This window comes from Micromys minutus (assembly GCF_963924665.1).
Source record: "Micromys minutus genome assembly, chromosome: 24".
In the NCBI taxonomy this organism is placed as follows: domain Eukaryota; kingdom Metazoa; phylum Chordata; class Mammalia; order Rodentia; family Muridae; genus Micromys; species Micromys minutus.
In genome coordinates this window covers 28,271,689-28,296,937 of record NC_137959.1, presented here as the reverse complement: position 1 = coordinate 28,296,937, position 25,249 = coordinate 28,271,689, and the positions used below count along the sequence as shown (strand labels likewise).

Below are 25,249 nucleotides of genomic sequence, written 5' to 3'. Positions count from 1 at the left end.
TTAAAAGTAGGAAAGAGAGATGGCTCAGTGGGGAAAGGCATTTGTCAACAAGCCTGAGTTCAATCCCCAGGACACACAGAGTGTAAACAGGGAACTAATTGCTCCAAGTTATCCTCTGACCACCATATTACACATACACAAACACAAATGATAATTTTTTTCTTGAGGCTTTTAAGGTAAATAGAGGCTGAGTTATTATTCTTGCTTGGAATATACAGTCTCCAAAAATGTGTAATAAATCTAAACTTCTCATAATGCTTTTATTTGTTTTATTTCCAAGTGGTTCCTAATCTAAAGTCTCCTGACTTGCCAAAAATTGAACTTTAAAAGGTAGAAATATTTAGTAATTATTAATTTACTCCATGGTATCAAAAATAACTATTTACTAATACTTCATTATCTAACCAGAGAGAAGCATTTTGTAGACAATGCTAGAAAAAATTTGTTGTAGTGCCTTGTGGCCAGATAATGTACCAATAGTATTTTATTAGCTTAGGTCAAGAGGACAATTAAACTAAAGGTAGTCTTTAGTAACAGACAATACACAAACTGCTAGATAAGACAAGAGAGGCACTTCCCCACTTCATCTATGACCAAAACACTTTCCAGGCACTATGCAAGTCTAGGAAACTGCTACCTCTGTAGTCAGCAGAACCAGGCAAAGTTCAGGGTTTTTTTTTTTTTTGGAAACTCTTATCACCAAAAAAGCTAAAATCTAAAACACTCTGGCAAGGTATCTTTGTGTTTCAATCTAAAATTAGAATAAGCCCACTAGCATAACAGATACATTGTGAGCCACACACTACATTCCATCTAGTCTCCAAGAAAAGCACAAGTTACTAGGCTCAAGGAGAACAAGCAACTTTTGAACTGTCAGAGAAGCAGCAATGAGAGACAGAGCTTGTATTAAAAACAAGGTGTCAATTACATACTGTAGTAGTTTGAATAAAAACTGTCCCCATAGGGTATTGTTGGAGTCCTCTCCAGTTGGTATCAGGGAGGATTAGAAGACGTGGCCTTGCTAGAGAAAGTATGTCAAGAGGTGCAGGCTTTAAGGTTTTAAAAGAGTCCTACCAGTTGGAGTTGGCCCTCTCTGTTTCCTACTTTTTAACCAAGATGTGAGCTTAGTTCCTGCAGTTATGCCTCTGTTCTATCATGGACGCTCTAACTCCTAAAACCCTAAGGCTAATTAAACATTTTCTTTTTTGTAAGGTGCTTAATGTTATGACACAGCTATAGCAAAATGTTAATTCTACACATCACAAAGGTCCCCAAGTAATCTTCTGAGTCCCTGAAAAACGCTCCAAGAACCCTGGAGGGAGATCAATAATTTCTGTTGCTTTGATTAGAGCAGTAACCTTTTCTCTCCTTTATATATTGGGGCACAGTACAAAATTCAAATTAAAAGGGGTTGCTGTCTAAAAAGTAGCCTATTTTCTACAGGATGTAGTGGTATATGCCTAAAACCTGCATTTTCAAGGCCCAAATGGGAGGCTCAGATATTTGAGAGCAGCTTAAGCAACATAGTTTTACTCCCTCAGCAAAACAAAACAAAACAAAGCAAAGAAAGCTAATCTGCCAATACATACAGAACACAGATTAAAGAATCTTCTGTTCATTATTTTGTGTTACACCAAGGACAATTTTTCTATTTCTTAAAAAAAACAAAACAAAACAAAAACAAAAAAAACCCCCAAAACCCCAAAACCATTTACTTTGTCTGCATGTCTGTACACATACATATATATATTGGTTCCAGGGGAGGCTAGGTGGTGCCAGATACCCTGCAGCTGGTTGTGAGCCCTCTGACACCCAATGTAGCTACAAAAAAAAAAAAAAAAAAAAAAAAAAAAAAAAAAAAAAAACCTCTAGTTCTCTGTAAGAGCAATGAACACTATTAACTGCTGAGCCATCTCTCCAGCCCCTTGAGTGAAATTTTCTTTCCTAAATAAAGAACAGATGCGTGTGATACCAGACTCATAATGTACTAAGAATATACAGTTAAAGAGAAGCTCTTCATTTAGAATTTTTTAAAATTTAAAATTATATGTATCTGTGTGAATTTGTGTACATTAGTGTAGGTATCCAGGAAGGTCAGAGGCATCAGACCACAATGGCTCTGGAGTTAGATAGAAGGCAGTTGGCATGAGCAGCAGACATGGGTGCTGAGAATCAAACTCCACAAAAACAGCATTCTTAATTGTTGAGCCATCTTTTCCCAGCTCCCTATGACTTATTCACATGTATGTGTGTGAGTTTGTGAATGTATGTGCAGGTACCCAAGGAAGCAAGAGAAACGTGTCAGATAACCTGGATCTGGACGTTGTTGGGAACCAAGTTTGGGTGCTTTCCAAGAGCAGTCTGTACCCTTAAATGTTGAGCCATCTCTCCAACCCAGACAGCTCTCCATCTTGCCACCTATCCCCCATATCTGATTTCTACTATTTGTCTACTAGAGAACTATGCATGTTCAAACAATACATATCTTAAAAATACTTATAGGATAAGATATTACATATACGTTTAGATCTCATTTTATTTTAAGATTATTTAACAATTTCTGGTTAAGGTTACTAAATGTGGTTTTTTTTTTTTTTTTTTTGAGGATAGGAGGTACTTATTTTAAAAACATATTTTAGAATGAGTTTATTATTTGCCATGCCAATTAAAAGGTAGACAAAATACTGTATGTGAAAGCCTCTTCCTGAAAAGACAGAAAAAAAGGAATGCTCATCATGAATGATGGAAAAACAACCTCAACATTTTATAGATGGCAAACTAGAAGCATGTACATTGAGCCTTATGCTAACAGTGAAAACTGAATAGCCTTATGACACCAACCACTTGAAGTTTGCTTCCTTCCAATACAACATTACCTTTAGATACATACTAACTGTTCATGAGTAGTATCAATACAACTTTAGTATAGCAAGGTTAGAGATTTCAGAGGTTATTCAAACAGTGGTGGACATCCCTAAGCTTCAGTGCTGCCAAAAATCTCTGGCTTCCAAAGATCATTACCCAGTGCCACCCACGAGTTACCACTGTTCCCTGGCTCTCATTTCCAGTCAGGCATCAGGACCACCCACTAGAACCAATATTATTCTTTTCTGTTTCAGCCTTTTCTATTCCAGGGAAAATGATTTCTAAAGTCCCCTGACAAATTTTATTTTCCAGCTTAATCCTCTCTACTTCCTACTGCTAAACTATATTTATGCAGATGCCCTGGTTTGAAAACTATGGCACACTTTCTTGTTTTTTCTTCTGCCAGAAAACTGCTGGAAAGAGAGCATGTCAAATTTTGTTTTATTTTTACATGAATTAGATGCTTAAATCCCAAAGATATTTGATTGTGTATGTGTCCTTGTGTGTTTTGAGACATGGTCTCACTACATAGCCCTGCACTACATAGCGATATATATTAAGCTGGCCTCTCTGCCCCAGAATGGGTAACCATACCTAGACCTAAAGAAGTTTAAATTATAGGGAAGAAATGTTTTCTTCCACTGTTGCTTTATAATCAGGTAAAGAGCAAGAAAGCAAGCCTTTAGGAAGTACTCATAGGTAAGACAGGAATATAGTAGAGGAGTACAAAAAATATATATACACAAAATACAAGACAGACTACAATGCCCTCTTCAGTTGCCAGTGTGTACTCTAGAAAGATTCCAGCCCAGAGCTTTTAGATGACAGCTCTAAAAGAACTAATTTCAAATTATTGTCATAAGTTACTGGAGGTTCTCAACCTTCCAATTGCTGTAACCCTTTAATACCTCATGTTGTGGTGACCCCAGTCATGAAATTATTCTTGTTACTTCATTAATGTAATTTTTGTTATGAATCATAATATAAATATATGATATACAGAATATGTTATATGACCCCTGTGAAAGGGTTGTTCAACCCTCAAAGGGGTTGTGACCTACAGGTTGAGAAATGTTGGACTAGAGGATCTTAAATCATTGATGAAAATGTAACTGTTTTTTCTGTCTTCTAGGTCATATGCTTTAGTGCCCAATACACTTTAGAGAACTGAAAGGATGCTCTATCAGCCAGACAACACAATTAGCTGGAGTCAGCACCAGGCAGAGCTTTTAGCAGTACGGAAGCACTTTAGAACTATTATTTCTGTTGGCACACATGGGCTGAGCACAGTATTAAGTGCTTTCTAAGTGATCTCATTGAATTCTTACAATTTCTTTCTGTGATAAAACTGGGGTCTCAAAGACTGGGAAGTGGTTGAACGGGAATGTGGATTGGGAATGGTGACAAAGCTCAAGTCTCTCAATTACTGACTCGATAATGGAGTATTCTAACTGAATGGCAAATTATTTGGCACCTCTGTCAACAGGTTTTACTTTTGTTCACAATCATCATTAAAAACACCAAAATGTGTTCAAGTGACAACACTGTAAACTAAAAAATATATATAAGTATTTATTAAAATATACAATCTGTGCTGGGCACAGTGGCACACACTTAATCTCAGCACTAGGAGATTCTCTGGCAAGAGGATCTAGGCCAGCCAGGGCTACACAGTAAGACCTGGACACTTTAGTAACTGAACCCAAGATATACATGAAAACTTCCCAGTCTGTCCACCGGACATGCACATTCTTCTTTTGAATCTCTGAAAGTGTATTCTGTGAAGTTCCAAAGCAGAGCTGACTTGCATGGCTGCCTTCTACTGCCACCATCTTCCTTTGAAGTGTTTTTACACAGGCAAGTGACACTGCAGCTGCCTGTGTTCACACTCACTTTCCGTCAAGTCTGAAAGGTGTGCACACCTTTAGTTAATTAACACAAATCATCAAATTTAAGTATTTTTATTAAAATCTTTGCAGAAGCCAGGAATGTTGGTGTACTTTTTTACTTCCAGCACCCAGGAGGCAGAGCAAGTGGATTTCTTTGGAGTTTGAGGTTAACTTGGCTTACTAAGTGACTTCCAGGATAGCCAGGGTTACAGAGAGAAACCATGTCTCAAAACAAAACACCTCTGGTTCTCAGACAGGACAAACTGCTTTTTGGAAGATGTTCATTTACCAAGTAAACACAATGCACAAACACTATGGTAGATAACTCAGGGGAATCAGAGAATAAGGACTTCATTTTATGGGATCTCAAGGAAGAGAAGGGCAGATATATTTATAGCCATTTCAACATGCAGCTCAATAAATGCTTAAACAGAACTAAGAGGTAGCTGGGAGTGGCAGCACATGCTTCTACCCCCAGCACTTACAAGCTAGAGTCAGGGGGGATCAATAATCTAACTCTGGTTCTGGTTATACAGTGAGTTCCTGGTGAGCCTGTGCTAGATGAGACCTTGTCTAAAAACAAAACCACAAAGCAAACAAACCATAATAGAAAAAATAAGGGTAAGAAGGGCAAGAGGAAGGAAGGAAAATGGTCCAAGTCAGGAGGAGAGGCAGAAAGGGAAAATCAGGGAGGAAGAAATTAAGTGCTATGGAAACTCCAAAGCAGAAGATGGTTAAGACTTGAGAAGGGCTTGATACCACTTAAGCTACACCCTGACATTTCATAGAGTACAACAAACAAAATGGTAAGAAATATAAGACATCAAGAACTGTAAAAGCTTCACACAAACTGCACTGTGGGTTCTGGGAATTGAATTCAGGTTCTCTGGCAGAACTGCCAGTGTTAAAGAATAAGCCATCTCTTTCACCCCTTCCCATCCCACAAAGCCAGTCAAATTTTGTAATGGGAGCTGTGTCTAACTTTAGTGATCTGAATATCAGCATTGATAACCCATTACCACTGGATGAGCTTTACTGGCTTTTTAAAAGTCTGTGTTTCTTGAGCTGTGGGTATAGAAGAATGAAGAATAGCACCTGAGTGTGAGCTCCAGCACCAGGAAGTCAGTGGGGTGGAAAGGAAGGTAGAGGGAGACAGAATCTGTATTCCCCAAGAATATATTGAATTTAAAAATAGTTAAATATATTTTCAACTAAGTTCATTTAAATTAGGAAGCAATTTTATACAGAAAGACTAAGCACACCATACAGAAAGAGAAGGAAGTAGTTACTATAAAAAATGAGATAATGAATTACTTTTTAATAAAGTAAGGTTATAATCATACATGCATTTAGAAGGGATTGGTGTAATATCAGTTTTATTTTGTTATATTGAAAGTAGTTATAAGGGTATTAGATCTATAGTAATTCAACAGACTACATATTTCTTCTTGTAGACATAATCTATATTTTACTTCACAGTAAATTAAAATTTTTGGATTTATCTCTCTAATCCCTAAATATATACTAACTAGTCCTGTTAAAACTCCATTCTTAGGATATTTGAAAATAGTTAGCTGTCCTCTAAAGAGTTACACAAATGACAAAGACTATTCTGTTTCAAGACGGTCTTCCCAGTGATATTCATGTAGTAAAACATCTATGTAACCTTCCTCATGCCGGGGTTAAATGCCTAGCACTGTGAGAAAATAAAAAAACCTACCTTTGTAACTTTCAAAATCAAGGTAAATATTCCTAAAAAAGTAGAAAATAATATTTGCTTATAAGGATTTATAATAATGTTTTATATTTTTGGTTATATGCCTAGCCTTTAATGCTGAGCCATCTCTCTAGCATTTTAGTAATGTTTTGATCATGTTCTATTTGAACAAAAGGCACGTTTTACAAGTAGGTGCATGATGGTACACACCTGTAGTCCCAGTACTTAGAATGTGAAGGAGGCAGCAAGAGGAGGAACAAGGATATTTGAAGCAATAAAATACAAAAAAATATACCTTGTTTTATATATATAGCAAGACTTTTTGTGAAGATCAATAAATGAGAAATCCATATACATCCTTGGAATTAGAATTACATTTTATAAACAATTGCATATAATTAATTCAAGCAAGAATATACAGTTTTTAAAAATAAAAGACAAAGTTAGACCAATTAAAGAACATTATGCACAAACATCAAAAGCACAGCCTGAGAGTTTGGGGAAAGTACTAACCAGTTACTGCCAGCAGCTGTGAAACTCTCACCTCCATTTCCTCCCGGTGAGACCTGTCTCTATCCTCAAATTCTCGAGTTCTTCTTCGAGCCTCTTCAAAGGCCTGTTGTGCTAATGCATCCTCCTGCTGTCAGGGTACATGAAATAATTATTTTGATTTATGTAAAAAAGATTAAATTTGGGGATTTTTTTGGAAAGAAACCAACTAAAGAGCAATTCTTTAAATATCAATACTAACCCCCACATCCTGTACTAATTTCAGAGGCATTTTACTTTGGAGTGAGGGTCTCATTTTAGCCTTGGCTGGTCTGAAACATAATCCTTCTGCCCCTACAATGCTGGAATTACCGACATGTGCCACCACATTCTAACAGGAATCTGAACCATCTTTGATTTGTAACCCCTTTTCTTACCTGTGTAAACTGGATTGTCATACTATCTATTTGCTTCTTATATTTTTGCAATCTTAATCTCTATAAACATTTTTCTAATTTGGAACCCAAAGAGTCGTCAACTAGATTATTATAAGTCTCCCAAAGACTGTTCCTGTTCCATTCTGTTATAGCACCTCAGTGCTCCCTCTGTGATCCTGTATATATCTAAAGCACAATGTGATCACAATGACTCCTAACCCTAAAAGCTCCTCCACTGCAACATAAAATGTTCAAGCTTTGCCAGTCACATACAACTTAGTATTTATTTATATTTATGATAGTATATTTGCAGAAATGAAAAGGTCCAGAATAATACCAAAAAAAGAAAAAAAAAAAAAGCCATCAATATTCACTTCCCTAGAACAGTACAAAAGCTGGCATTGTAACTTACTTCTGCCAATGAGGTAACAGCAAAAGACACCTAATGAGGTTTTAAGAAGGCCAAGCAAGAGAGAATTCAGCATTATTCTTTCCTGAGAACTGATACAAATGTTCAGAGTTAGCAGCCTCCTGGCAAACAGAACAGAGCCTCAGGCTAGCAGCAGGAAGACGAAAAGACCCAGCCTCTGATACTGTAATAAATGTTAAGCTAGGTCTGACTATGCTAGCTACTTCACACTGTGTGCAATAAATTATGTTAACAAGATTAATGTTTTCTTTTCCACAGTCCATAAAGGCTTTTTATTTATGTGTATTACATCTCAGAAAAAGAACACCAAGATTTTTCCTCCTGTGTGTTTTTGTCTTGCTTCTTTATGGTCCATGACTCCCACTGAGGTTGTCAGTACATTGAAGCCAAAGTGAGAGGTGGAAGCATATTGTTCTGCTTTTTCTGGGTCTTTGAGTTGTTCATCAAATCTAGGGCTGATCATTCTACACTGTTCAACCTGCCTGTGAAGGTCACAATAATTTCCCCAGCTCTGTTATCCATTACATCAGATTCTCCAATGTAACCACACTTCATTATCACAGTTCAGAAACGAATCTTGAATTAAGAGCATGGCCTGAAGACCTGGTGCTTGCTTCTTTTCTCAGCACTGTTGATGCTCTTGAGAGCATCTTCCAGGACTTTCATGTGCACCATGATGAAGGCAGGGAAAGATGACAGAAAGACATTTTCAGTGCCTGTAACCTAAAGGTATGACCAAACTCCCATACTTGGGGGCTGGAGATGGAGCCTAGTGGTAAAGCATTTGCCTAAGCACATACAGGGCCCCAGGTCCAATCTCTAGCACCTAAGAATAGGAAAGCACATTTTCCCTCTTCCTAACAATTCTTTTTGGGGGGTGGGCTACATTTTGCTTACAATGTGTACCTGTGCACTACTTGTGTGACTGGGGCTTGTAGAGGTAAAAGAGGTTGTTGGATTTCCCTGGTATAGGAATTGCCAGTTATGAGTTGCTACATGGGTGCTGACACCTGAACCTCTCAGTTCTCTGGAAAAACAGCCAGTCCTCTTAACTGAACCATCTCTACAGCCTCCAAAACATTCTTGTGACACACTGACCATTAATACTTAATTTTTCTTAGTCTTAGTAGATTTATTTAAAATACAGACATAATAATATTTCTCACCTTTGTTAAAATTATGCAAGACAACACACAAAAGTGTGTAAAACAGTATTCAGTAAGTACTATTAATTTATAAGCACTTAGGGACATATAAAAGTCATACACATAACTAAACATAATTACTCTTATCTACTATGCTTTCAGAATATTATATATAGGCCTGAGCTACCTAGAAACGAATGCTGTCTGTATGTAAAGGCATTCTATTTCTAGTTAATTATCAACTGGGACTAGGAATGGCAAGGCATACCTTCTGTCCTGTTCATTTACTTACTTATTTTTCTCAAAAGTTATTATTTAGTGTGTGTGCACACATTTGCACATGTGTGCACACACTGAGGCTGAGATGTAGTGGTTAGAGAAAAACCTGCAGGGGTTGGTTCTCCCTCCCATTTTGTGGGGCTTGTGGATCAAAGTCAAGTAGGTCACCAGTACTGGTGACAAGTGTTCATATACTATGTTCTTATTGGCTCTTATCACTTTTTCATTTATCTCACAAATATTTACCCAGCCTTTATTAAGGGTAGGCCATTGTGCTTGGTGCCATTAATACAACATGACACAATAATGTTTTTTACCATATGTCATACTAACTTGTTTTTCCATTGTTTATAGAAAAACATGCATAAAGCAGCCAGATTGGTCAACATTACAAAGTTGGAGTTGAGCACTGTGGCATGTACCTATACCCACTATGTAGGAGGCTGAGGCTGGAGGGTCATATGAGCTTTGGAGTCAAGATACCAGGTTGAACAATATTTGGAGTCTTCAGAAAACAACAAAATGCGGTCTAGAGAGATGACTCCATGGCTAAGAGCACTGGCTGCTCTTCCATAAGACCCAGGTTTGATTCCAGAAACCACATGGTAGCTCACAACCATCTGTAACGCCAGTCCTAGGGATGCAATGCCCTCTTCTGGACTCCATGAACATAAGACAAAAACAGTGCATAGATATATACAGAGGCAAAATACCTCTAACATGTAGAACACAATACCCCTTCCACAAAAAAATGGGATTAAAAAAACGGGTCAGTAGGTAAAGTACTTGCTGTGTAAACATGAAGACTGGAGTTTAGATGCCTCGTCCACACACACACACACACACACACACACACAAAGCTGGGTATAGAATAGCACATATAGGAGAGCTTAGGGGAGGTGAAAATGGGTGGATTCTTGAGGTTCACTGGCCAGCTAGTCTAGATGAATTGGTGGACTTTCTGGTTTTGTTAAAGACAGTGTCCCAAAAAATAACAGAGAACAATAGAGGAAGACCTCCATCACCGACCACTAGCTTCCACATGCATGCACTCATATGCACCTATACCAGTACCCACACATAAACATACAGAAACACACACACAAAAGAACAGCAAAACCAAGAAGAAATCCTAAACCAGGTCCAAAGAGATGGCTCACCAACTAAAGAAGCTTCTGTCAATCCTGATTACTTTAATTTGATCTCTGGGAACCCCTCTCCCCCAAAAATGACTTCTGACAAGTTATCCCTCCTCCTCCTCCAAACATACATGAACATGTACACATGTATATACATACACACAAGTAAATACATAAAATGTAACAAAAATAATTAAACCAAAACACAGGTGTCCAAAGTCCCCATGGAAATGTTTAGCATCTTGTCATAGAGCTGATGTAGAATATTCTGACCAATCTTGCTTCAGTAAATTTACTTTGACCATGTTACCTAAGTCTATAATTGTATGTATTTAGCTTGGTGTTAACATCTTTCTTCAGCAATGAATTTAAAAAGTGTGTAGTGAAAAATTAGTAATCAAAGCTGTGCAGTAGTGGCAAACACCTTTAATCCCAGGAAGCAGAGACAGGTAAATCTCTGCATTTGAGGTCACACTGGGCTATAAACAGAGTTCCAGGACAGTCGGGACAATTACACAGAGAAACCTTGTCTCAGGAAAAGAGAGAGCAAGAGAAAATTAGTAAACAAATTTTTAAAAAGTTGGTGGTAACTATATAATTTGCACAAACACTGATATTTACTATTCTGTGAAGGTAAAAATGATGCCACTCACAGTATGAAAGTCAAAGAAAAGCAATCTGCTGAAGTGTTACTTCAAAGTCATTGAGCATGCATCGTGGCAAATGGTACATTATTAATTCATCACTCTGTACAACTTTTCATTTAAATCAAATGACTCTTCCCAGTTAGTTTTACCTATATTTCCTGTGCAGAGGAAAAAGCAAATCAGCTAGTTAGCTTCAACAGCAGGGAAACCTAACAAACTATTAAACTAGCTTTACAACAGTGTCCTCAGGTTCTTAAACAGAAAATGCTAATTTCAATATTGGCATTCATGTTTATGAGAGTTGGTGGAACACGAACTGTGCAACAATATCAACAGCAACATGAGACTCTTCTGCTGGGTGTGATCAAAATGCTCAGGAGTTCAAGGTCAAAATGCTGAATTGACTACACGAAACCCTACCTCAAAATAGTAGTAATGTTCATATTGAATCATACAATACAAGATATAAATTTATTAGATTCTTCTGTTACATATCAATACATATTAAGAACTGAGCTGTTCAGCTACTCACTTATAATTCTGTTATATAACTCACACATACCCTTATGTAGCCAGAATTAAAACAGCCACTCTATGTAATGCTGTGACAAGTTGATGTTGGCTGTAACTCAGCATGGAGCTGGAGAGATGACCCAGGGTTAAGAGTGAGTTCAGTTCCCAGCCCCCACACCAGGGAAGTCATGACCGCCTGTAACTCCAGTTTCAGAAGAGGTTTTTCTGACCTTTTCAGGCACCAGACATGTGACACATACACATAAATCTAAAAGCCTAGTCGTGCATGTTATCTCTGGAACTTTAGAAAGCTTGGGGGTCTTGAAGAACTTCTATAATGTCTTTTTTTTTTATTTTTAAAGGATAGGGTATCACCATAAAGCTTTGGTTAGCCTGGAATTCACTATGTAGAATAGGCTAGACTCCAGAGATCTATCTGCCTCTGTCTCCTGGACTCTAAAGGTGTGTGTTAGTCTGATTAGCTATTTCATTTCTGGTAAATGAATACACACACACACACTCACTCACTCACTCTCTCTTAAACTAGCTGAAGGGATGACAAGATGGCTCAATGTATAGAGGCACTTGACCACATGGTAAAAGGAGTGTTCTCTGATCTTCACACATCTGCTGTGAAAAACACATGTAGACTTTTAAATACACAAAACAAATACATTAGAAATCTATTTAATTGTGAAGTGTCATAATTTTAGGACTGTATTTAACTATAAGGCATTAAATAAATTTTCAAACAAACAAAAAGTGAAAACCCAAACAATTGATATGGTAGACTCACACACTTGACAGTAGATATAATGTTGCAGAAGAAAAATTAGTATGCTAAAAATAGATGAATAGAGATTATCCATTATGAAGAACAACAACAACAACGAAAAAAAAAAGACAAAATAAAGACAAGAGACTCAGACACTATAGTGCATCAGCACACACACTAACTCTACCTAGGGAAGTGTAGAAGAGAAAATGATAGAGCACAAAGTGCAAATGTAGTGTGCTTCATGCATTTATGCATATTTGAGAAGGCCAACAAAACAGGATGTTGGGAATCTAATTCAACCATCTTTACCTTGTTTCACTGAGACAGGGTCTCTCACTGGCCTGTGTAGTAGGAGGGCAGCCACAATCCCCAGGAATTCTCCTGTCTCTGCCCTTCCTCCTTTTTCCCAGTGCTGGGGTTACAGGCCTACATGGCCATGCCTGGCTTTTTATTTGGGTACTGGAATCCAAACTTAGGTCCCTCCAATATACAGGAACTACAAGACATAATGAGCCAGGGGTGACAACTCAACAGCTATAATTCCAGCAACTGGAAAGTAGAGGCAGGTGGGCCAGGACTTTAAAACCACCACCTACATTTTATAGAGTTTGACACAAGAATGAACTACCTTGAGACCCTTTCCAAAAAACAAAAAAGGAAAAGAAAACTTTGGAAAAGCAGGGCACAGTGATGCACATCTATAATTCCAGTACTTAAAAGGCGGAAGTAAAGCTAGGAAGATGCCAGCCTGGTCTACATTGTGTGTTAGAGACCAGCCAGGGCTACACAGATAGACAGTATCTCAAAATAAGCCAAAAGGAAAAAGAAAGTCTAGGAATGCAGCACAGTGCCAGCTTCAGGAACTAAATGAAATGACTATACCCAACAAAGACGAAAATCACCCTACCTGGGCTCGCTCCTCATCAAACTCCAGGCAACCCATACCATCCAATCTGTGGAGATCAATCCAGCCTTTCCATATAACACATACTCCATTCAGAATCATGGGAGCTTTCAAGTATACCTAAAAAAACATTAAAAAGACTGGTGAAAACCAATAAACAGACAAAATTTCCGTCCTTAGGATATACATAAACATATACATGTACACACTTGAGTGTGTGCACATGGACGTGTTCGTGCGTATAACTTTTATTTTCCTGTAGTAATTGTTGTCTCTTGGGGCTTACTGTCTGTTAACCTATTCCTAGTCCTGGAAACTTCTAGACTGAGTACAATCTTATCTAAACCTAGAATGTTTTCAGCCTCTGAGACTTGCTGCTGAATAATCTCACCCCTTCCTAGGTCTTTCTGATCTCTGGCTGGCTAGTTCAACTTAGCTGTTCCAGCTCAAACTCTCTAAGCTAACTGATTCAAAATGACTTTATGCTAACTTTTGGTAATATGTTCTGATCTTCTGGTTCTTTTTGTCTTTATCTGTGTCTAGCTAGTTCTCTCTCTACAACCTCTCTCTCTACAACTGTCCTGGCAAAACTGCCATCTCTCTCTCCAGAGCTCCCCATGTAGCTTCCCTTTCCTCTCTCTTCTCATGAGAGTTGGGTGTGTCCTATTCTGTCAAATCTTTCTTTTGCCACTCTGCCACTCAATTAGATATCACTTTCAAACATGGGGTTGAACCACACCAAAACTAGAAACACGTTTTTTTCTGTAAATAACACAATCTTGGGGTTCACAGTGTAATCAAATATCATGCAACACATATGAAGTTTTTCTTCTAAATACATTTGCACACCAGAAGAGAGCACTGGATTCCATAGGACTACAGTTATAGACAAATGTATGTTAGAGAAATATCCAAAAGGAACACACTGGGATGCTGTAACATCTTACATCACTGAAAAATGTGAAATATGTAATACACATTGTGCCGTAAGTTTTAAAAGGTTATCAAAAAACTTTATTTCTAATTTACTGAGTTAAAAAATACCCATCCTATAAACCTTTAACACTATCAGAAAATACTAACATCCTCATACACTGAGGTGACCTGAACTTTTACAGTTTTATACTGTCCTCTCTAAAGATAACCAATCTAGGCCCCAGTTTTCAAGTAAAATAAATGACAACAGAGAAAGCCACTTTAGTAGAATTTCCACACCGAGGCTTCCGATCACATTAATTCTCACATTGGCTGATTTTTCTCAATGAGGGTTTAAATTAAAGAATGGTTGTCAAGACAGATACTGTATGACACAGATATGAACCAAGAGAGGAATTTATCCTCGTTCCTACAGTCTTCTGCTCTAATGTCAAGTTGTTACACTCTCAGGATGGCTCTGAACTCAGAATCATTCTACTTTCACTTCAAATGCAGAAATTACATTTTAGAGTCACTGTACCTACCAGGCTTGGTGGCACAAGCCTTTAGTTGCAGCACTTGGGAGGCAAAGGCTGATAAACCTACTTGAGTTTCAGGCCAGCCTGGGGCTACAAAGAGAAACCCTGTCTTGAAAAACAACAACAGCCATACAAGACAAAACAGAGGTAGTTAAGAAGGAAGAAGGAAATTGGAAAATGATGTGATTATATTATCTAAAATTTTAAATAATTGTAATAAAATCAATAATTAATTAAAGTCTGTTTGTTTCTCTGTCTTTCTTAGAAAGAACATCATACAGCAGAGGCTGGTCTTGAACTAATGATCTTCATGTAACTACCTCTCAAGTACTGGGATTGCAGGCTTGTCTCCACCATACTTGGCCACTTAATCTTTTTTCTTTATATCCTCTCTACCTCACTTATCACAAAGTAAAAATCAGCACAAATTTAAATAACTCTTTACCTGAAGTAAGATATTTAAAATATAGAGTGGAACTCCAATGAATTTTCAAAGCTTCAAAGTGATCAAACACATCTTCCTAAGTGAGATTTTCATCTATGTACACAAAATATGTTGTCACTGGACAAATCTTCATGAGTTAAAGCTGGCACCTTTATTGCTTACATGACATAAATATAGTAGGAAAGTTTCTTTTAAGAGAAAAGCTGGAAGCATACTCAAATTCAGTAGTCTCCGGAGCAAGGTTTTGGACTTTTGTTTTCAGAGATACTTATTAAAAACTGTCAGTTTATAAACAATAAAAAAGTTACTCCCCAATTATTGGTAACATAAATCTACAGGTTTTATGCCTTTATGTTACACACATACATTTTTCTCCTTATGCTAAGAACAACTTTTAAAAATAAAGGTTCAATAAACTATGTTGGACCAATTTCTACTTAACAAAGAAAGAAGACTGAAAAACGTCAGGTTCTATTTCTCCTCCCATTGGAACAACTATAACAGTCTACGGTTATAGTTACAACCGTCTAACCACATATTTCCTTTTGTTCTGATAAGTGCTCATTTCTTTCTACATCATAATTCACTATTATTTACTTATCCTTCTTAAAGACACAGGTTGGCCACTAACTCACGAGGTAGCTGAGTGACCTTGAACTCCTGCTCTCGTCTTCTCTGTGCTGGTAACCACACCTACATACCAAGTCCAGCCACATTTACTGTATCAGTGTGCACCTTTCCTCAAGTGACAATGCTCACCTCCTGTGCAATATCCCAGAGAAATGTAAGAACATTGTCCCTCTATACTTTCTGTCAAAGACTTAACTTACCATACCTCCAGTGAAGACTTCGATTCTTACAGCACATGGTAGAGAGTATAACATTTCACTTCCAAAGCCTCTAGGATGCTAAATCCTGATACAAATCATGGGTAATTCTTCTCATGTAATAGCTACTTTTAAACCACATGTGTTCTTCACAAATGGTTTATATATTTTGAAATTGCAGATTCTGTAATTTTTTAGCTTATTCATATTAACAATCACAGTAAAAAATATTTCCTTTATGTTAATTCATGTTTTAAAGCTCATCTTTTACTTCTTTATAAATCTTTCAAGAAAAGGAGACCACCACTAATATGTTTTGGGAAATTTCTAAATGGCTTTAGAAAATGGATACATTCATTATGAAGAATAATGGTTGGACTTCTAATTTAAAATAACACTTGATTATCCTGGTGATTTATTTAATGTTCACACTGAATTAACAGTCTTATGTATAATCTTCAAAGTAACTGTTTGGCGCTTTTATATACTCATGAATAGCAGGCCTCAAGGTCTGGAGAAAATATACTGCTGTCTCTTAACAGCTGGTATTTTGTAATGTTAATGGAATAATGTCATTTAAACACAAAGACATTATTTCACTGAAAATGATGCCTTATTTCAATCTTTGAAAAAAAACATTACTGTATGTCCCAAAATGAAGCTTAATTGTCCAGGAAAAATATGTTATAGAAAATGGATTCCACAAAGCCTTAAAAACTGGTATACAGACGCAGCAAATCACAGGATGCAACAGAAAAGCCCATCTTTCTAAAAGTTAAATACTACAGAATGAGACTTCACAGGTTTAAATGTGACTATAGCCTCATTTTTAAAAAGGTAAAATGTGGCTCAACAGTTTAACTCAAGAGCTAAACATCAATATTTTTGATGTCATGTTTAATCTAAATTATATAAATTACTTTATTTTCAACTTATAGCTTCAAATTCCCCATCATTTAAACCAGAAAAGAAGTTCAATAAAAACAGGCTTGTATCATCTAACTATATTATTAATATAGGGGTATATTATTTGATCATAAAAAGGAAATGTAAGCTGGACATGATGGTACATGCCTCTAGTTCCTGAACTTACTTAATAGGCTAGAGTGGAAGGACCAGCACAAACTCAGGGTCAGCCTGCACTACCCAGATGACTGTCAATCAAATACATCCCATCATCACAAACACAAGCAAAACAAAAACTCAAACAACAACAACAACCACCAAGTATTGCTTCTATAACACAGATGAACCCAATATTATACTAAGTGAAATAAGCCAGGAAAAGGTCAAAATTATTAAATCACCCATAACAGACAAATCTAGAGAAAAAAGATATACAAGATTTTAATTTTCTAAGAGATCTGGGTCATGGTAACCACTAATACTATGGTTTCAAATCTAGAAGAAGGAAGAAAGATCCCTTGAGGGATAAATAGAAATTTTGGGCCTATGAAGAACTCTAATAAAGTCCAGCCAGTTTTTCAATCTGGGCAGAAGAAAACAATGCAGAGCAGACAATGAATAGCAAAGCTAAGCAGATGAAAACACATTATGTCATAGGTTGAAGTTCCCTTTTGTTGGGTGTATTATGCAGCTCAATGTTACAGGACCTCAGGTCCCTCAAGGTTTTAGTACTACTTTTATTTCTATTAAAGTTTTTGTCATAAATGCACCCCCTTTGATCTTTTTTAGACAAGGTCTAATTATATAGGTCTTACAGGTACTCACTACTTGCTAGTGCCCAGGCTAACCTCAAACTCAAGTTTCCTCCCTTAGCTTCTGGAGTTCAGGGACTACAGATCTGCTACCATACCTAGATAACAGATTCATTGTATTTTACTGACACAGGGTCTCATGTAGCCCTGGCTGGCCTAGAACTTGTAAATAGATGAGGCTGGCTTCAAACTCAGAGATCCACCTGCCTCTCTCTCCCAAATTCAGGGATTTGTGATCAGAAAACCCAGAAGAAAGTTTAAATTTATAGATTCATTTCAGTAAGACCAGATGCTATGTAAAATCTGAGTAATTATTTACTTTACTTTTAAATTCAGGTGCCCCCCCCCCCCCCCCGCAAAGAATATTATTGCTTTCATTAGATTCTCAAAGGGGTATGCAAAGCAAAACAGCATTCAATATGGTGGTAAACACTGCTAATCCTCCTTCATAGACAGACACTGAGATCTTTGTAGTACAGTATATAAGATGATAAGTACTCTTCCTTCCAGTAAATGGACAGAAGAGAGGCCAGAGGAAGTGGGGAGGGAGAGAGTTGTTTTGTTACTGGGGAATCAAACCTAAAGCTTTGTGTGTGCTAGTGTGACCACAGAGCATGATCCCTAACCTCCAACTTCTTTTAACTGACCCCCCCCACAATAGCTAGTAAACTTGGGTCTTGAAATTTAAGTGTCAGAAAAAAGGTATGAGGAAATCTGATCAACTTCTCATTTATTGGCTTGCACAATATTTCCTTCGAGGGTCTTGAAGCTGCTTGTTCCAAGAATAAGCAATTTGGAAAAAGCAATGGCACCTTCAGCTCAGCTGTCTGTCCTCTACTATGCCCACCCTATTTTAGGAAAGAGCAGTTTCTAGCTACAATCCCAAAAGGTGGGCTGGATGGTTTTGATTATTTGATGGGTTTGTCATTATTAAAAAGGAAGTAGGTTGCAAATTGCTAAATGGTCTTGACTAAGGAAGAAATAATGTATAGGAGGTTAGATTCAGAATTTTTTTTCATTTTTTTCTCTCTATCCTTTCTTTTTTTATATAGGGGGAGAAGGGATAAAGGGGGAGAGAAAGGATGACAAAAGAGGATATAGGATTAAGAAAAAGGGTAGATTATTGAATTTACTTCTAGACCAAAGAATATTAACAAATCAAATATTTTACTTTCAGCAGACTGTACACTGATATCATTTATTATATTTTTATAGAAATAAATAAAAGATTAGATTATTTAATCTACTTCTAAACCAAACAACATTAACAAACCAAGTATTTTACATTTGGTATAAACTCTGTATATTGATACAGATTAATGTTATATTGTTATAACATATTCCATGTATGTTTCAACTCTCATTTAAAATATTGTACCTATGTGCTCTTAAAAATGCAATGTTAAATTCTAGTTCTTTTGAAGGCTGCTATTACAAACTGTTTAAGACTATTAAGTAATACAAGTTAGTAGCCAGTCAATCAAATTCATGGCCATTTTAGATACTAGTTTAGTACAGAAATATGTTTCCTAGGTTAAACAGATAGTAAATAGCTAGAAACAATGTTTGCCTATTCAGATATACTATAAATAGATGGTCTTCAAAAACCTCAGATTGATAGTATGTAGCAAACTGAAAGTAGAAACTATGACTACAAGAAATTTCATGTTTGAGTTATTCTAAAGATAACTTTGTGATAAGTAGCATTCTTTAAAAAAAAGATAATCTTTTAATTGGGGAATATCTCACTTCTCTATGTAATAAACAGATAAGCAGGGAGGGAATGTTGGCACATGCCTTTGATCACTAGGGAAGAAGAAGCAGGTTTAGCTGTGAGTTTGAGGCCAGCCTGGTCTACAACTGGCCTGGTCTACAGGGAATTCCGAGACAGTCGGGACGACCAAGAAACCCTACTTAAAACAAAACAAAACAAACCAACAGTTAACATTCAAAATGTTTCTAAGTCTAGTCTATAAACTGAAATACCAGGGAAACTTTAAATGACTCCATGTATGTCTGTGTACATTTGTCTTTCCTGGTGTCCTGAAGGCCAGAAAAGGAAAGAGCACATCCAGTGGATCTGCTGGACGTGGAATTATAGATGTTTTTGAATTGCCCTGGGGTGCTGAGGATTGAACCAGAGTCCTTTGGAACAGTTGCTGGTTGGTACTCTTAACCGCTAAGTCATTTCTCCAGGCCCCCAGAATAAATATTTAAATACTTATTAATAAAACAACAAGGAAAAAAAGCACTTAGCTTCCTTGTACTAATCATTTCCATTTTAGTTGTTTATTTGAGGCTAAACAACTAAAGGTTTCTGTTTTTGAGACACGGTTCTCACTATGTAGCTCAGTCCAGCTGGAACTCCGTCTTAATTTCCTAAATGCTGGGATTATAGGTGTGTACTGCCTATAATGCCTGCCCTTCAAAACATTTTTTTCACTTAGTACCCGATTTTGTAATCAATGAAACATTTTAAAATCAACAAAAATATTTCCTTTAAGTAAAAATTAGAGAGATCAAAGTAAGTAAAATGTGTGAAATACAGACCACCACAAAAACACTGCTTACATACACATTTCCACGCTCTACATGGCAGTTTTTTTCCTTAAGGCAAAGAGCTGGCTCCCCACCCACCCCTCCCCCACCCAGACAATGAACAGTTGTTCTGTCCACAAACTAATGAATCATCAGACAAGCTAGCTGTAATGCTAGACTGGCCAAAAGCACCCAGGAAAACAAGATTCCACGGATGAAATATGTTCCTTGCTACCCAGCTGCAATCATTTCTGTAGACCAGTTAACAGATTCCTTTAAAAGAGTTTTCTGACTCATGCTCCTTTAGCCACATGGTCCTTTCTGTTCATAAGTGCACAATCAGCCACTGTCAGACTACAGTCATTCATTCACATTCATACTTGCCTCTGAAACAACTGGGTTGCATGTAAGAGAAAACATGTTTTTGTAGTGATCTAATGTAAGTTAAAAGCCTACTTCATATAGTTCAAATGACAAACCATAAAACAGAAAACTAAAAAATATTTTTGAAACTTGAATGCCCACACATTTAAACACATATTCAATAAAATTAGTATGCCTCTGGGAACAGTGGCATATAAAAAAAATGTAATTCTAGTACTTGGTCTAAAGTAGGAGGATTGCGTTTGAGAGCAGCCTGTGCTATAGGAAGAACCTATCTCAAAAAAGAAAAGAGAACTGAATGTTAACTGACCTCAGATTTCTGTTAAGACTACACGAGAGCTGGGTACAGTGGCTCATACCTGAACTCCCAGCACTTGGGAGAAAGTAAGATCAGGAGGGTCATCCTGTACTTCTTGGCTAGTTCAATGCCAGTTTGAGCTACATTAAGACTGAGTTACCAAAACAAAAAACAAACAAACAAACAAAAAAAAAAAAAAAAAAAAAAAAAACCCACACCACCTCCACACACACTTCTGCCACCAATAACATGAGATCTGTATACTTTGCCACATAATAAGAATTGTACTAACATGTCACTGATACGCTTTCTATACACTTTTTACTTGATTTCACTGTGTGTTTTTCTAAGTGAAATGCCCGTTTTGCTTCTGAGTTAGAACTCAGAAAGTGGGCAGGCACAACAGTGCTGCAGCTCCTGAGAGCCCTTAAACATCTGCAACAGAGCAGAATGCAGGTGCATCCTGAGATCCATCCAGCTTATCCTCTTCTAGGAACTTCATCTGAAAAAGAAAGCCCTTTTCCACACCTTTGTTTCACCAAAAAACACTTGTGGTTGGTTCCTTCTGTGGACTATTATTACATATTTATGCCCTAGTCATACCATTTTGTGAAATATACATAGTTTTTAAGTTGAAAATCTTAGTCTACATTGAAATTTGGCAAGATGACTCATTGGTAAAAGCAACTGCTGCCAAACTAGGCAACCTAAGTGTAATCCCTAGAACCAACATGGTGGAAGAAAGAGAACCTATGTCCACAAGCTGCCTTCTGACAGACACATACACACAATGTTACAAATCAAGAAGAAAGGAAGGAGAGCAAGAGGCAATATATCTTAGGACAGAGGTGCCTACTCAAAAATTGAATCTTCACCCATTAGATCAATTCTGTTACAAATTGCTTTGCTATTTTATCTTCTTATGAGTTAAGGCTAAGCATGGTCAAGCCTATATTCCCAGCACTTGAAAAGCTAAGGTAAAAGGATCAGAAATACCTTATGACAAGCATGGTGCCTTTTAGTCCTGGCACTTGGGAGGCAGAGGCAGGCAGATTTTTGTAGGTTGGAAGCCAGTTTGGTCCACTTAGTGAATCCCTGTCTCAAAAAAAAAAAAAAAAAAAAAAAAAAAAAAAAAGGTAGGACCATACTAAGCCCTAAAATTATTTTTTTAGAGAAGAGTTTCTCTCTTCCTGAGTCCAGTACAGAAATAGAACAGTCACTTTCCACAAGGAGGAAAAAAAATGGGTCAATGAACAGTAAAACAATAGTTTATTTTTTGAAATCAGTTTTTATACTTGTTAGACTAACTGGACCATACAATTACCATATATAGTCATTAAATCAAAATCCCAATGAAGTTTTATAAAACACAGATTACATGGGGGAAAAAAAACATTGTGACCACTCAAGACTATTAATTATGGTCAACCAAAATCATTTGCACTCATCTGAAATAAAATATAATTGGAAATATGACCTAAGAGGAAAAAGCAAAGAAACTAAGCTGAGTCTGTACAATTTCAATTTAGGAACGATTTAAGTTCTGATAAGCTACCTTTTCCTAGCTGTCATCTCAAGGAAGCAGTTTAAAGAAGAATTAAAAACATCTTTGTTACAAAGATTTATAACACACCAGGATGGACTACTTGGGAAAAATGAAGTGTTCCAGCAGCACTGTATGCCTACCTGAAATGAACTTACCCAGGTCATCCTACATCACTGACTCTATGATTCAGTTAACAATTTACCCTACAAAACCATCTAATAGCCTAACTCTAGAGAGGGGCATACAATTGAAGATGCATTCTCAGTGTTGAACATACTGGCACAAACCTATAATCCATATAACTTGGGAGGCAAAAGCAAAACAAACAATAGTTTGAAGCAAACCTGTGCAACAGGAGACTAGTTTCAAAACAATTCAAAGTTCAAAATACATTTTTCATATATTTTGATACTTCATTTAATCCTTACATGAGGAAAATTCTGCTTATTACTTATGAATAAGCAAACAGCTGGTGATCAGCTTCCACTGTGCTGTATTTTAAACCTTTCCTGAAAGACAGTAAAAGCTGAGGTAAGTGCTGGGAACACCGTCAGTGTCAGAGAACTGAGTAACCCATTCAGTCCAGTACTGTCTAAAGCAAACAAAAACAACAACATGCCAAATACATACAGTTCAACTAGACAACTGTTTCAAATGGGACTGGAGCGATGGCGTAATAGTTAAGATGGCTATTCTTCCTGAGGACCAGGTTCTGTTCCCAGCACCCATGTGACAGACAGTTCATAATCCTCTATACTCTGGGAATCCAATGTCCTCTTCTGGGCCTCTTCCATGGCACCAGGCACACACAGACTTGCAGGCAAAACAGCTACATACATAATTTTTCTTTTTAAGTTTCTAGGCCAGCCTGGTACATAATGAGTTCCAGGCAGCCAGAACTATATACTAAGACCCTGTCCTCCCAAGAAAGTTTCAAGTACTTCAAAACAAAAATATGTAATACTATGCTCTAACTTGATTTTACATGAAGTACCTATTTATAGGTAACAGTCACTAACAGACCTTACTTATTAATTTTTTTTTTTTTGTAAAATAACAACAAAAGCTCCTAAGTTTGAAGAGAAAACTGAGTGTGTATGTGTGAGGGGGGTAAGCGTAGGTGCTGAACCTAGGGTTCACAGTGCTAGACAAGAGCTCTACAACTGATCTGCATTTCCAGCTCCCTTTTTACCTTTTATTTTGAAACAAAATCTTAAGTTACCCAGGATGCCCTTAAACACATTCTATAGGTCAGGAATGCCTTGAACTTTTGATCCTCCTACTTGGCTTCCTGAGAAGCTGGGATTATAGACCTGTGCCAAAAGGCCTAGGTAAAAATACTCTTATCACAAAAGCCAAAGAATGAATTAAAGGGGCTATTTTCTGAAGCCATTTCCTTAAATCACAAAACTACCATTTTAAATAAAAAAATTATTTATTTTCTCTTTATTAACATTGTAAGCTGTTCTGAATTCACTAAATTTAAGAATTATTATTGTGGCTGGGTTCCAACACGGCCAATGATCTGATCATCCTGGTATTCATACCCAAGTGTAATAATCCCCTTCTCTGTTAAATGTGGCCTAGACTTAGTGACCAGCTGCTAATAAACAGAATGAGACACAAATGGTTAGAGAAGTGACCATAAAAGTCATGATGACTTCATTCATTTTCTCTCTATAGAGAGCATACATGTTTAGAAACAGAAGTCATTTGAGCTTAACTAAAAGTATATCCTTTGGCTCTAGACAAGTCTTCAGAGACTGTCCAGCCCTATCTAACAGTTTGACTATAACCTTGAGAGACCCTGACCCAGAACCACACAGCTACAACAATCCCAGATTTGTGTAAAGGAGTGTGACTGAAACATTAACCATAAAGACATTTATATGTACACATTCATATTTAACATCTGTTAAAGTGAAAATTATGCCATTAAACTAGGAGGATTTTATTATATTTAAACTACATTTCAATCATGTTGACCTTTTCCCAAGGTCACCGAACTCTTGAAGGGTTACTTTAAAAAGCAGTCTGCTAAGCTGCTTAAAGCAACATCACAAATCCACATGTCCTAAATTGAATAAACCTGCTCTTTACTTCATCCACACACAGCCTGTCCCATCTCGGATGATGGCACCCATATTTCCAGTTGTTCTAGCCAAAGAGGTGGAGCTGTTCTCAGCACTCTCTTTCCCACCCACTACATCCAATCCATAAACAAATCCAGATGGTTTTATTTCAGAACATATTCACCTCTCACTACACCTCTACTGCCTTGCCAAGATTACTTCAATAGCCAAACTGGTTTCCCTACTTCACTTTGGCCCTTACAGCCTATTATCAACCTAGAATACTAACCATCTTGTTCATCTGTGAAGAACCCTGAAACCACTCTCCATTTCATTCAGAATAAAAGTCCATGTTAAACCAGGTGTACTGATTCACACACTTTACCCAGGATACTGGAGGCTGAGGGACCAGGATCAACTATATAGCAACGTCCAAGATCAGACTGATCTGTGTGAGACTCTGACTTATAAAAACTAAAACAAACAGGAGAAATTAAAAACTACAAACAAAACAACAAGAAGAAACAGCACCTTTGGGCAGATGAGACAGCTCAGTGGTCAAAAACACTTGCTGCCAAACCTGATAACCAAAATTTAATCTCCACGACTGACACATAAAACAGATTCCTACAAGGTATTCTTTTACCTCCACATGTTTATACTCAGATGTATAGACACAAATAAAAATATAGTAGGAACATCTTCCCTAAAAAATAAAATAGATCTGTAATCCAG

The 25,249-nt window shown here is 37.1% G+C and overlaps 1 protein-coding gene across 2 annotated transcripts in view; it reads right to left on the bottom strand.

The window, feature by feature from the left end:
- CBFB (core-binding factor subunit beta) overlaps nucleotides 1-25,249 on the bottom strand; it is a 40,208-nt gene that overhangs the window by 5,358 nt on the left and 9,601 nt on the right. Inside the window, exons 4-5 of one of the 2 annotated variants that reach the window (XM_080936927.1) lie at nucleotides 13,236-13,352; nucleotides 6,985-7,111 (exon numbers count right to left, since the gene is read on the bottom strand). In XM_080936927.1, the coding sequence (XP_080793053.1) occupies nucleotides 6,985-7,111; nucleotides 13,236-13,352 (244 nt within the window). The remainder of the gene's footprint in view (nucleotides 1-6,984; nucleotides 7,112-13,235; nucleotides 13,353-25,249) is intronic. The other variant, XM_080936926.1, reaches the window with a different exon arrangement.